At 43.8% G+C, this 13,439-nt stretch overlaps 1 protein-coding gene across 13 annotated transcripts in view; it reads right to left on the reverse strand.

Annotated features, from left to right (window-relative positions):
• MAP7D2 (MAP7 domain containing 2) overlaps window positions 1-13,439 on the reverse strand; it is a 100,679-nt gene that overhangs the window by 12,545 nt on the left and 74,695 nt on the right. For 12 of the 13 annotated variants that reach the window (XM_044936945.1, XM_044936942.1, XM_044936944.1 and 9 more), the window contains 4 exons: window positions 6,315-6,592; window positions 5,615-5,747; window positions 2,323-2,545; window positions 1,465-1,569 (listed from right to left, as the gene is read on the reverse strand). In XM_044936945.1, the coding sequence (XP_044792880.1) occupies window positions 1,465-1,569; window positions 2,323-2,545; window positions 5,615-5,747; window positions 6,315-6,592 (739 nt within the window). The remainder of the gene's footprint in view (window positions 1-1,464; window positions 1,570-2,322; window positions 2,546-5,614; window positions 5,748-6,314; window positions 6,593-13,439) is intronic. The other variant, XM_044936943.1, reaches the window with a different exon arrangement.

Genomic DNA, 13,439 nt, shown 5'->3' on the forward strand with positions numbered 1-13,439 from the left:
TCCAGTAGTCATGTATGGATGTGAGAGTTGGACCATATAAACAAGGCTGAGTACCAAAGAATTGATGCTTTTGAACTGCAGTGTTGGAGAAGACTCTTGAGAGTCCCTTGAACTACAAGGAGATCCAACCAGTCAATCCTAAAGGAAATCAGTCCTGAAGCTCCAGTATCTTGGCCACCTGATGAGAAGAGCTGACTCATTAGAAAAGACCCTGATGCTAGGAAAGACTGAAGGCAGGAGGAGAAGGGCATGACAGAAGATGAGATGGTTAGATGGCATCACCAACTCAATGAATGAGCTTGCTCAAGCTCCAGGAGATGGTAAAGGACAGGGAAGCCTGGTATGCTGCAGTCCACGAGGTTGCAAAGAGTCAGACGTGACTAAGTGACTGAACAACAACAACAAAGAGGACTACAAGACCAAAAATAGATACAAGTATCTTGGTCTGTATGCAATTTCACATTTCTCAGAGAACTCATAAAAGAGAAATCTTAGCAGAGGATAATGTGTATAGAAAGTGCCTCCATTGGTTTTACAGATATATACCTCTGCCATATGAACAAGGTCAAATGCTTAAGAAGTGAACTATTAAGTATCTAGAATCAATCATTTATATCCCATCTTTCTCCTTCCTCTCTTTAGATTAGCTAGAATTCAACAAATCACTACCTGTCATTCAAGAGGACCACCCAACAGAAACCCTAGCTGAAGAGCAGAAGAGGAGGCCACAAACTGGATACCACCTTAAACCCAACTTCACCCATAATTACATTAAATGTAAATGGTCTAAACATACCAATTAAAAAACAGAAACTGTCAAACTTGATTTAAAAAACAAATCCTGACTCTATGCTGTTTATAGGTGTGCGTGCCCAGTCACGTTCAACTCTGCGACCCCAAGGACTGTAGCCCACCAGGCTCTTCCATCCATGGAATTTTCCAGGCAAGAATACTGCAGTTGGTTGTCATTGCCTTCTCCAGTGCTGTTTATAAGGGAAACATTTATAAGAACACAAGTAGGTTTAAAGTAAAAAAATTCATCATGCAGGTGCTAATCATAAAAAGACTGACAAAGTAGAATTTAAGACAAAAAGTATTACTAGAGATAAAGAAGGAATATTTCATAATGATATAAGGGTCAATTCAACAGGAAAACTTAATAACTTGAAATATAAATTCACCTAACAGTAGAGCTTCAAAATATATGAAAACAAAAATGTATAGAACTGGAAGGAGTAATGCACAAATCCATAATCACAGATGACATTTTCAATACCCATCTCTCAGTAAATAAAAGAAGATGACAGAAAACTCATAAAGATACAGAAGATGTGAATAGTATGATCAATGAACTCAACCTCAATAACAATTCTAAGAGCATTGTACTCAACGACTGCAGAATATAACCAGACTCCCTTCCTGTCCCTGCCTCATCCGAAGTACGCCTAATCCCTTAGCCCTCACCTTCTTCCTCTCCAGTCGCTCCTGCTCCATCTGTAGCATGATCTGTTCTCTTTTCAGACGCATTTGTTTAGCTGCCTCCTGGGCCTTTGCTTCTGCTGCTTCCTTCTGGTAGAAACATAGAAACCAAGGTATAGGTGTTACTAAGCTTAAGAAAACACCAGTTAATTCTCTGGGATTTGCACTTGTTCCTCCATCTCATCATCTTCCCAAAGTGGATGCTGCTCCAATATTCAATGTGGATTTTTACAGCCTGCCCTATGACACAGCAGACATGGTTGGGTCTCACTCCTACGACCTCAGTCTACCATGCAAATCACCTGCAGACACTTTGCATACAAGGTCAAGGTCTTTTTGTGTCTGAGGGCAGTCTCTGACCATGAAGTATGCATGTGGCTAGGAGTTTCAGGAAGTTAATTCCTCAAAGTTACTTTCAACCACAAGGGGCAGGAGTTGGAAGATAAATAACCTGGTTTCCTCATCCCTCCAAGGGGTAATTCTAAGGCATATTCCATAGTCTCCTAGAGTTCCACAGGGAACAAGTTCCAGATGCCCACAGTAACCCACTCATCAGTGTGCTTACACTGGCTTTCTTCTCACTCCCCTACCAGCTTCCTAGGATCATCTTCCAAATAAACTGCTGACACTCAAATTCTTATCCAGGGTCTGCCTTTGGGAGAATCAAAACTGACATGTAACAAACATTGCCACTTCACTTGTGTTGCCCAAAGTAACTCAAATATATTAACTAGTTCAGTTAAAGAAAATGCTTCAAGGAAACATTGTAAGTCATTCAAATTTAACTAATTTTACCTAATACTAAGGCCCTTAAGGAAGTCTATATAAAGACTTGCACTGTACCTGCTTTACAATCATGGCTTTTTCCTGCTTTTCTTTTTCTTGTTTTTCCTTTTCTTGCTCTTCTTGCAACAGCAGCGCCTCCTTGGCCTTCCGCTTTGCCTCCTCTGCCACCTTCCTTTTCTCTTCCTCCTCTAGCTGCTTCTTTTCCTCTTCTTGTTTACGGGCTTCCTCTAGGCGAAGTCTTTCTTCCTCTGCCTTTCTTTTCAATTCCTCTCTCTCCAGTCTTTTGAGAACAGAACTATTGTTACAAGACAGTGATGACATGCCCAAAAGACAAACCACCAAGAACTCTATGCTAACAGTAGAGCATAATGTATGTGTGACACAGTCATAGACACATGTATGTGAATTAGCATCCACTTAAGAAAATGACTCATCCTTCCCAGAAAGCCACTCCAGTCCATACAGTTACCAAAAAATATTAACCAGGGTTGACTTCAAATTCTGTGATATCGAGAGTACTAATGTATTGATTTGTGAAAGACTGTAATGAAGAGACAGATGTTCCCTAATCAATTTACAAATGATCACAGCCCCATCATTCTTATTCAATGACAATTGTTTAAAAACTGAGAATAAATATTTAAAACCAACCTAAGCTAGAAAAAAAACTAGAAATGTCTGAATGGCTACATCTGTGCCAGACAGCAATTTAAGAACAGTGACTAGGAGCTCAAAAAGTTCACTTTGATTCTAATTAGAATGTGACTTCTGAAGTAGCAAATGGAAGGAAATGCTCAACAGAAACCTGACATTTAATACAGAAATTAAAGCATCTATTTTCCATTTATTTTGTCATTCTTAAAAATTTTTTTAGCTTTTATTCTTTGCTAAATGAAAATTAAATGACATTTAGGCATTTTTAACCCACAGGTGAATGGTTGGTGATGTAACAATAAAGAGATCTAAGCAGTGAGGGAAAATTCTGTACAGTCTTAAGTGCTTATTTTTACATTTCTAATGTTCTTCCTGCTCACGTGTCATTTCCTCATCTATGAAAAACTGTAGGTAACTATACTCATTTTGCAGTCAATTACTGACTGGCAACGTGCCACATGGCAAGACCAAGACTGCATTCTGACTGAACCACCTGCTGTGTGACCCTTCCTTGGAAAACCACTCAACATTTATGATGCCCATTCAAAACAATGGGAATAGCAACTTATCAGTGATACCTGCTTCCAAATAAAGATAATTTCTATAAATCTGTATGTTTTTTAGAAATAACTTCTCTTTGGAAGCATGCAGCACTGACTTACTGGGGTGTTGGTATGTTACTATAAAAGATCAAGACTTAAAAAGAACATTCTTGCATCCTAATGGTTGGCTTCAGAAATCGCAGAAGCTGCAGTGTGCAAAAGCTAGAACAATTGAAATTATTAACGAATATTCTAGAGAACTTTGGAGAAGAGCATTATGGGGCCTACTCAGAAAGAAACTCACAAGTTCTTAGATTCCGCAATGAAAGACTAGGATGCCCAACACAGGATTATAAAAACCAGATGTATCCATAACAAAATCTCTCCCAAGGTTAATCAGAGCAATATTTCAGTTCTTCTCTCTCTTCTAAAGAGCTAGTTGTGACTGTCTCAGGGAAGTTAATACACAAAGGACATGTTGTATATAAATTAACAAACAAGCTACTTCATCTTTCTCTTCATCCTCTGGATCTGAAAAGTCACTGTTTCTTCCATTTCACCATGAGGACTTCCAAGGTGCTGGATGCAATACCCATGAGTAAGTAACACATTCTCTTAGCCCCTAGGTCTCAATAATCCTCCTCATCACTCAGAACACAAATTCCTCCCCAGAGGCCCATGAGCCCCTAAAATTCCCTCCATTTAACCACACTCTGTTTCCCCCAAAGTAGAGAAGAACCAGCTTCTCCTGTGTGAAGCCAAGAATCTCAAAATCCTCTGCAAGAATAAACATTCTTTCTCTCCCTGTTTAACGACCCAGAGAGAACACGGCTGTGTTCATTTCTCCAGCACCCCTCCGCTACAGGCAGCCCCACCCTGCCACTCTTGCCAGCATTACGGGTTTCCTCCCGAGTTCACCAGACCCACATGTAGTTCTGTCACCCATGCCAAACCCATCCCACTTCCTCACCAGGTAGCAAGTACCAGAAAGCTCTGCATTGCAGTCACCATTCAGTGGATGCATCCCTTATCCCCAGCCGTTGGGGAGGGTCTTCTGTATAAGGAAATGCAGGAGGGTGCTGGCTGGAAGGCAGATGGCTGCACCTGCCCCAGAACAAGCTACAAGCATGCAACTCATCTGCTCAGGGCCTGCACAGGCCCTGGCCTATCACTGGAGGTCCTGCAATTCAGCTTCCTCTCCTGGGACTTCCCTTCACATACCCTGTGGTCCACGCAACCCAGCCCAAGCACACCACTCAACAAAAAGACCTGCTGCTGTTGCCCAAAAAGTTTGAGGTGGGAAAATCATCAGAAAAGTCCAGAATTTGAAGAAGGGACCAGTCAGATCTTTCCCCACCACCCTTAAAAAAAATAAATCAGTAAAAGCATAATGAGAGACCATGAAAGACTTGTCAAGGTCACTTACAGATCAAGAGTATTCTATCAGTCTAAACTCAGAGCCAGTCGTGAAGTACTACAGCATGGTGGGCTTCCTGTTATGTTAATTCTCTCAATAGTAGTGGACTACACTCTGTGATTATCCTAAAAGCTTCCTATATCAACTTAATGATAAATTTACCTTGTCCTTCAACATGCATTTCTCTCTGAATACTAAGACTAGAAAAGGCAGAACTGTCTGTATTTTGACCAAGTGCTCCGGGGATAAATGCAGTGGTTCTCAAACTCTGGTGAAATACTGAGGCAAGACACAGCCTGGCCTGTGGATTTTTATCATAACCCTTAACAGACTGTGATACCCTCCAAAGTTTAGGGACCACTGCCATGACATCTTCTGTTCTGCTCCAGGATGGAGTCCCTGTAACTTGTGTCTCATGGACTATGAAGGTGGCTTCTGCCCCATCAACGGGTGTCTGCTCAACCCTCCTCTCTCTTACCTGGGGATGCGAGTTAGGATAACTGGGGGTGGGGGGGGGGACACGATTTAGGAAGCAAAATCAAGATGTTTACATCTTGGCATCTCCAGTCTTTTCAAAGAGAATCTCATTCTATAAACAAAACTCAAACTCTACTGATAGTTCTTCGAGGCCTGGCTGGTGCTCGAGTCCAGGCTGAGAACAGGGGCTGTCTGTAACATTGAGATTTAGGAGCTGGGCATTTACAGCGGTCTGAAAAGGTCTGAGCACCACCCATACTTGTCTTGTTTTTCCTTCTCCAGACGTTCCTGCTCCTCCTGTTCCTTCTGCAGCCGGGCCTGTCGTCTCTTTTCAGACAGGATCTTTGTGGCCTCTCCTGCATCAGTGGTGCCCGCTGTGGGCTTCCCTGAGGCTGCATCGGAGGAAAAGATCAAGGGACATGAAATCATGACTGCACTCACATGGCAGCTGCCACTTGGAATTGAAAAAGCCAACCCAGTGGGTGACGGGAAATGCTGCCGGGACCAGCACAATCAGCCACCGAGCAGAGGCTGCCATGGGCTGGCTGGGACCCTGGATGCATTCCACCGTGGAGGGCAGTGGAAAGGCGAGGAGGAGAGATGGGTCACCAGCAAGCCCCATGCAGCCTCCACCACTGCACCTGTCTGGGTGAACTCACCATGGTCATAGAAGCTTAGAGGACTACAGGAAGCCCCTCTCTGTGGGAAGGGCATACCCTGACTGAACATAGCTCAGCACCCCCCAGGGCTTCCACAGCCAGAAGCAGTGCCAGTCCCTCGGTCTCCTCTGCCAGGAGACACTCAGGAGAGCAAGGGGAAGGACTGGGCAATGTGCCAGCTGAGAAAGCAGCACCAGGGCATGGAGTCGTCTCTGGGGAAAATCCCCGTCTTTCCCCCAAACCCGAGGCTCCTGTGGGGATGGACTCAGTGGCAGAACCAGATGGGCAAGGAGGGCCTACCTCTGCCACCCTTGGCCTTCCCTGCCGTGGCCTCATGCTTCTCGTGCTTCTCGGTGGCCTGCCTGTCTGCCACGTGCTTCTCTGGGGCCTCCTCCTTGGGTGAGCTGGCTGCCTGCTGAGGCAGGGTGCCTTCCTTCTCCTTGTTGCTCTTCTCTTTGTCTGCTTTCTTCTTGGGTGTCTCCTGGCCAGAAAAGCTGGGGAGGCGGTACTTCACCGGAGATCCTGGGTATGGCGGCTTTGTGTTCTTTGGAGACTGCGGATATGCTTTTGAAGTTGCCCTGGAAAACCAAAACCACGGCATAAGATGATTACTGGGCCTGACCACAGAACCCTCTGTTCCGAAGACATCTGGCTCCAAAAAGCTGAACAATTTCATCCTTCAAGAGGGACAAATGTAAGGAGGAGCACACACTCAGCAGTCCCTGAAGTACTATCACCCTAACAGGAATGTATGGTACTTACAAGACATCCCCTACGGAAGGGACCATGTTTTAGGAAGCTCAGCTGATGACATCATGTCCTGATTTCACTTAAGTTTGATGACAACATGAGAGTAAAGTGTTAGGAATTTCCCCACCTCCTTTTTTTAGATGAACACCAAGGTTGGATCTGGCTTCAGCATACGGCAATGAACGAGCCCAGTCTTATTTTTTTCTAATTATGGCAAAATACACACAACATGAACTGTACCATCTTAACCACTTTAAAGTGTACAGTTCAGTGGCATTAAGTCAATTCACACTATAGTGCAACCATCCCTCCACTGTTCACCTCCAAAATGCTGTACTTTTTAAACACTAACTCCACATTCTCACCTCTCTCCAGCCCCTGGGAAACCACTTTACACTTTCTGTCTCCAAGGATTTGACTATTCCATATACCTCACATAAGCGGAATCATACAGTGAAAAAAAAAAATCACCTTTGCTGAGGTATAACTGACATCTAGTTCCTTTTCAAGTTCTGAGGAACAAAGTCAGTGAAGATGTGGGGAGAGGGGGTGTCTTTTTCAAGGTTCTCAAGGTTTAAAAGACTCTCTCCAGTTACTGGGAAGATGCAAAATGTAAGAACAAGCCCATGTCCATCCAGGGAAATACAGTTTTGCTAAAATATAGGACCTTGCCTTACATCTGTTGGAAATAGGTCCATTACATGTGTCCTAGCTGAGTCTGGCTCCTGGTGAGCTCTGGTTGCTGATGACATGGGTAACAGCCTAGATTCAGTTGCTGAGTATACCCAGAAGTTCACACATACTGGGGTGACATTTGTACAGAGTACTTTTAGGAAGAACATAAAGTACTCGGCTGACAAATTACAAATTGTCACTCTCAATCCTGTAGCAGGTTGAACAATATGAAACTGCTAACTGTCAACCATTGTGACCTATAAAAATGGCAAGTCAACATAATATTAAAGGCCAATTTCTCACCAGAGACATAAAGAGTTACCTAATCAGATACTGGTGGTAAGGAAAAAATAAGATCGGATCAATATTAAACTTGGTCTTGAGCTGGAAAATAATCCTCAAGTGGTATGTGCACTGGAAAAGATGCAGGCCAGTTTTCAACTGATGCTCTCATGGTAAAAGGCAAACTCTGGCTGTTGAAGAGAACACTTTTTCTCAGTCCGTGCCAGGCTGAGGGCCACACAGTGACCCAAAGAATATGACTTAAAAGTGACCCGGATTTTTAAAATTCAGATGTTTCAGCATCAACCATTTTACAGATATGGAATCCATCCAGATCCCACTTCCATGGTGAACTGTACACCCCTCTCCGGCAGTCCGCTCCCTAGCTGGACCAGTGTGAGACCAGGAAGGATCACTTCATACTAGCCACAGCAACTTCCCTTGTGCCACCATCCCGTTAAGTGTGGAGCCACCCAGAACCCCCTGACACCTTGGATGGTGCTTCCCCTCTGCAGACTGTCCTGCCTCAGTCCTGGGGCTCAGCTGACTCAGGCCCCACCATTTCCAGGGCATCTCTTGACAACCAGGTGTTTCTTTCCACATGCTCTAGATACCCCTGATTTTCTAATTCTGTTCCTAGACACCAACCAAATAAAAGCCAGGTAAAGAATCCTCTTGCCCCCTCCATATACATATGCATATGTACCAGGGTTTCTCAACCCTGCCATGACATTTGGGCTAGATCTTTCTTTCTGTGGGGCTATTCTGAGCACTGTTTAGCAGCATCCCTGGTCTCAACTCACTAGATGTCAGCAGCAATCTCCACCACTCCCCCTCCAGAGGTTGTGACAATCAAAAATGTCTGCAGACATCATCAAATGTCCCCTCAGGAGTAAGATCACCCCCAGCAAAGAACCACTGAGGTAAGACATACATACAGCACCCCCCACATACCTTCTATGTGTATAAAGCAGATGAAAGTGGTGCTGCTCTGGTTGGAGGGGTGGTGTCCTAATCCCCACGCCTCCAAGGCCCACCAATGAGCTTCCTAAAGGGCCTTGGCTGGAGAGGGAATTCTTAGTGCCTCCAGTGTTCAGACAGAGTTGTACCTGGACCACCCCTCCAATAATGTGGAACTCAGGCTTCCTCTAACACCTTCCAAAACTCTGTTCATGCTTCCTGAGTGCTGTCTGCACACCAGCCCCCGAGCTAAGTGTATTTGTGTATGTATGTGTATATATGTCTGTCTTTTAGTTCTCAATAACCAGTTATGACACAGGTACTATTATTACGGTCACTTTAAGGAGGAGGAAGCTGGGCTTAGAGAGGTTAAATAAGCCATTGAACTGTGGTCTGAACCTTTGACTTCCTGACTCCACTTCTTTCAACTTGGCCCCATTCCCTGTTTGCAGTATGGCTAAGCTGGAGTTTGGGGTCACCATGATCCCCAGATGTTCATTTTAGAAGGGGCACAGAGTAAGCACACAATAGCTGTCAGATATTGGTGTTAATATATGATAAAATAAAATCTGAGTTATCCTTACAGATGAGAACAAACCAAAAGCAGGAGGAAGCATAATGAGGGAAACCACAGGCCCTGCTACCTCATGATGACAATGTTCCATTAAGCATCATTTTCCAATTAGCTGCGAAAACCTATGTTTAGACTCAAACAGCCTGTATAACCGTATGGCAGGAGATGTGCTCAACAATGCCCTCCTTTCATACTGTCATCTAGGGATGCAATGATCCTATAACCACCAGGAGGGGGTCTTGAGGGGGCTGGTCCTATACACTGAGAAGATCAAAACAGGCCACTTACTCCCTGGAATGTCAAGCGCATGTTCTGTGCAGCTCTGGTGCAACCACTGCTGGGCAGTCAACAGTATAAAGAGTTACCCCTGGATGTGGGATTTGGAGAGGCCGGCCATAGGAAGGCTGCTGTTTTATGGCAGATGACGCAGACAGAAACATGTCCTCCTCCCATAAGCATTCCTAACTTGACTCATCAATTAGGAATGTCTGCTACTGAAAGGATTGGCAAAAAGCCATCTGCTCTTTTTCCTGGCCCTCATCCTCCTCCCCCAGGAGTGAAGCATGACCTCTCTGCTGGATGAGACAGAGCAAAGGTACCGGGTGCCCACCGCCCAGTCCATTATAATTGTCTAAGGGACCTGCTTGCAGCAAGCACACATCTGCACTTCCCTCAGGGGTGCCTGAGACATGGGCTCCCTGGGGTCCTAGTGCAAGTACCTGTCGCACATGTGCAGACATGTGAGGAGCTCTTCTGCAGACCCCACTTCCACCAGGAGGGTTTCCAGGGCTGGACTCAGGGAGGAGTGGGTAACAGGCTTGAAATGGCTACAGGCCCAATTCATTCTATAGTCCCACCTTAGCAGCAGAAAGCCAGCATCTGGATCCCAACATGACCCCATGGCCTGGTCTAAATGGCTCACGCTCAGAAGGGAAGGGAGCCCATTGAAGTCATGCCCTCCCCTCAGTCAGTGTGCTCAGAGCCTGTAAGAGGGACATGCAGGGCAGGACTATAATATCAAGGGGAAAGGCTGGCCTTGCCTGGGTAGGAGAGGTTCTGACAGCCTCAGACCTACTCAGCTCTGAGCAGCCTTGCTTCAACTTGCTTTAAGAGAACAGTCACACGTATGTTCTGTTCACACCACAGACTCTAAGGCTCTATTATAAATAAAAGTGGGCCAATTGTCCATGAGCACACATCTAAAAATAATTGCTACCTGAGAAGTAAGGGTGAATTATTTGGGATAAAACTATTAAGGAATAATTTGGGATAAATATATTAAGGAATCTAGTTATATTCCCCTAACCCAGCCCTTGCCCAATAAAAAAATATAGTAACTTAGAACACACATGCACACACACACACACACACACTTGTGTATACACACAAACATGAGCTTCAAATAAGAGAACAGTAAGTAAGTCATTGCCTTTTTTAAAAATACCAAATGACCAAACTACAGAATACAATCTTAGAAGTTCCCTATTTTATTTCCAAATCTGTAGAGTTTCCTGCTCATCCTGCCTCACTACTTCCTACATGGATGCAGTACCCTGCCAGCCCTGCAAGAGTTGCTGAACGTGGGCATCTTACACCAGGTGATGCTGGTCTGCCAGGCCCCGAGGCTCTCTGGCCCCCTGCTCACACCACTTACTGCAAGCCAAACCAAGTGTAGCAAAGCTCTTGTTTTCCCAGTTTCCTAGAAATAGATATCTTGGCTGATGAAAGAAATTAAACACAAATTAATCAGGGAACTCACTGTGCTTTCATAGTTTTATTCTAAAGTACCTTCTCATCTGTTTCATAAGGGTCTATTTGATTACCACGATAACCCAGTGAGGTACATAGGAAATTACTATTAACCATATTTTAGATTAAAAAAACCCCAATCCTAAATGCTTAAATGACCTTTCCCAAGAAGTATAAAGAGATGAGAGAGCCAAATCACTAGATTTTTCATCTTGCTTTTTAAAATAGTTTTTCCACTTCAATTTTTAAAAGCTCAATATCTCCAGTGATTAAAAACTTAACAAAAGGAATTCACAAATTTTGTTGGATTAACAGAGATAGGCCTCTTTGATGCACAAGGCAGGATTATATAACCTTTTGAGGTTCCGTGACTGGTAGGAAATATAAACAAACACCTCTGTAAGCAGAGCAGCAAGAAGACTCTCAGGAGAGGGTTGTCACGCTTCTGAACGTGAGTTTACTGCAAAGCATAAACCCAAAGGGCTTTTTTTCCTCCACATCTTGGAATCTAGTTCTATTTTTCTCCCAAGCCACTTGACTCCAGGCCAAGTAAACACAGCCCACCCACAGGATGGGAGGGGTCTGTTGCCTCATCAGCACAACTTGATCAACATGCTGACAAGTCTATTTGTCAATCACATTTTACTACTTTCTAGAGGGAAAATGAGCGATTTTATACCAGAGAAAGCTGTGTGTACCACCTCAACTCAGTGATCACAGCTATCATCACCAGTAATGAAACATGGCCTCCTGACATCATAGCCTCCTGACACGATGCACTGAGAAGGAACCAATATCCCTTCCACGAGACTCCTGCCCCCAATGTATAATCTGAGTCTAACCACGAGGAAACAGCAAACCAACTCAAAATGAAGGACAGTGCTAAAAAAAAAACCCCACTGGTCTGTGCTCTTTACAAATGTCAGGGTCATTAAGAAAGGCTGAAGAACTATTGCAAGTTAATGGAGACTGAGGTGGCAAGACAACTAAATGCAATGTGGGACCCTGGGTTGGATTCTGGACCAGAAAAAAGATGTTGTAGAGGATCTCACTGGGACAGCAGGCAAAGATTACAGTCTGGAAACTAACAACATCATGTCAAATGTTAACTTTCCTAACTTTTCACAACTATATTGTGGTCACACAAGAGAATATCTTCATTCTTAGGGATAAAGGGTCAGGATGTCTGCAAATGACTCTCGATTGGTTCTCAGAAAATGTGTATCTATGAAGACTGCATGAGAGTGAGTAGGGGATGGGAATGATGAAATCTGTGCAGCTACATGCTAACAGGATGAAAGGTATACAGGAGTTCTTTATTCTATTCTTGCAATTCTTCTATAGGATTGAAGTGATTTCAAAATAAAAAGGTTTTTAAAATTGGTCTAAACTCAAATTGTTCTCTACTAAGACTGACAAATACAGGACTAGGACTGGGTGAGTATATAATTATGGCTGTGAGGAGGGGGTATAACTTAACATTTTCAATTATCCTTTTCAAGAAAAATTTCAGGAAAGAATGTAAGTGTATCTGAGAAGGACGGTGGTAACACACACAATAGTTAAACCATCACTGCAGGGAGCCCTGGTCCACTGTAGATACTCACTTGGGCAGGGCAATGCTGCCACACATCTACCAAAGAAGCCTATGCAAATGGCGCTCGGCAGTGACTAATTAAATGCCCTCAACCATGAAAGACATAGACAGGTTGGCTCCAGGAGCCTGTGATTCTAAAGGGAGGTGCTTATTTTGGGCCATCAGACAACTTGCCTTAATTCCTTCCCTCATATGGACTCTCAGTTTTGTTTCTAATGCATGATAAAATGAAATTAACTTAGGTTCCTGATACAAAATTGATCTCAGGCAAGCTGTCTCTGAAAGTCATTATCTTTGGCAGATTAAATTTTCCAAAGATGGCCCCAATAATATCTTCTTCCACCTCACATGATCTTTTCAAGTTTATTTTTCCATTCCATTGAATCTGAGGTGTTTCCACTGCTTTGACCAAGAAAACACAGCAGAGAAGGAATGCTGTGCCAATTCAAGGCACAGGCCTTAACTGGGGTTTATGGGCCAAAATCCTTAATAGGCCATCTTGGACCTTAGGTTGTAACTGTAGCACCAGTTGACAGTGAACCATAATTGCACAGAAGACCCCCAGGGTGAGAACCTTCCAGTGAGTCCATGTTAATCCACAGAACCACCACATAAAAGACCCTAAGACCCTCCCGGTAAGCCCAAGTCACAGAGCTGTGAGAATTAATAACAAATTATTGTTTTATGCCACTAGGTTTTAGAGAGTTTGTCACAGCAGCAAGGGATAATGGATACGTTTCCCATCACAATGACCAAACCAATTTGGAATACATTTCTAAGAATCTGAAACCATTAGAGAGTATTTCACACAGAAGAACTAGGAGTACAAACAGCACCA

The sequence above is a fragment of the Bubalus bubalis genome, chromosome X (genome assembly GCF_019923935.1).
Source record: "Bubalus bubalis isolate 160015118507 breed Murrah chromosome X, NDDB_SH_1, whole genome shotgun sequence".
NCBI classification, from domain to species: Eukaryota; Metazoa; Chordata; class Mammalia; order Artiodactyla; family Bovidae; genus Bubalus; species Bubalus bubalis.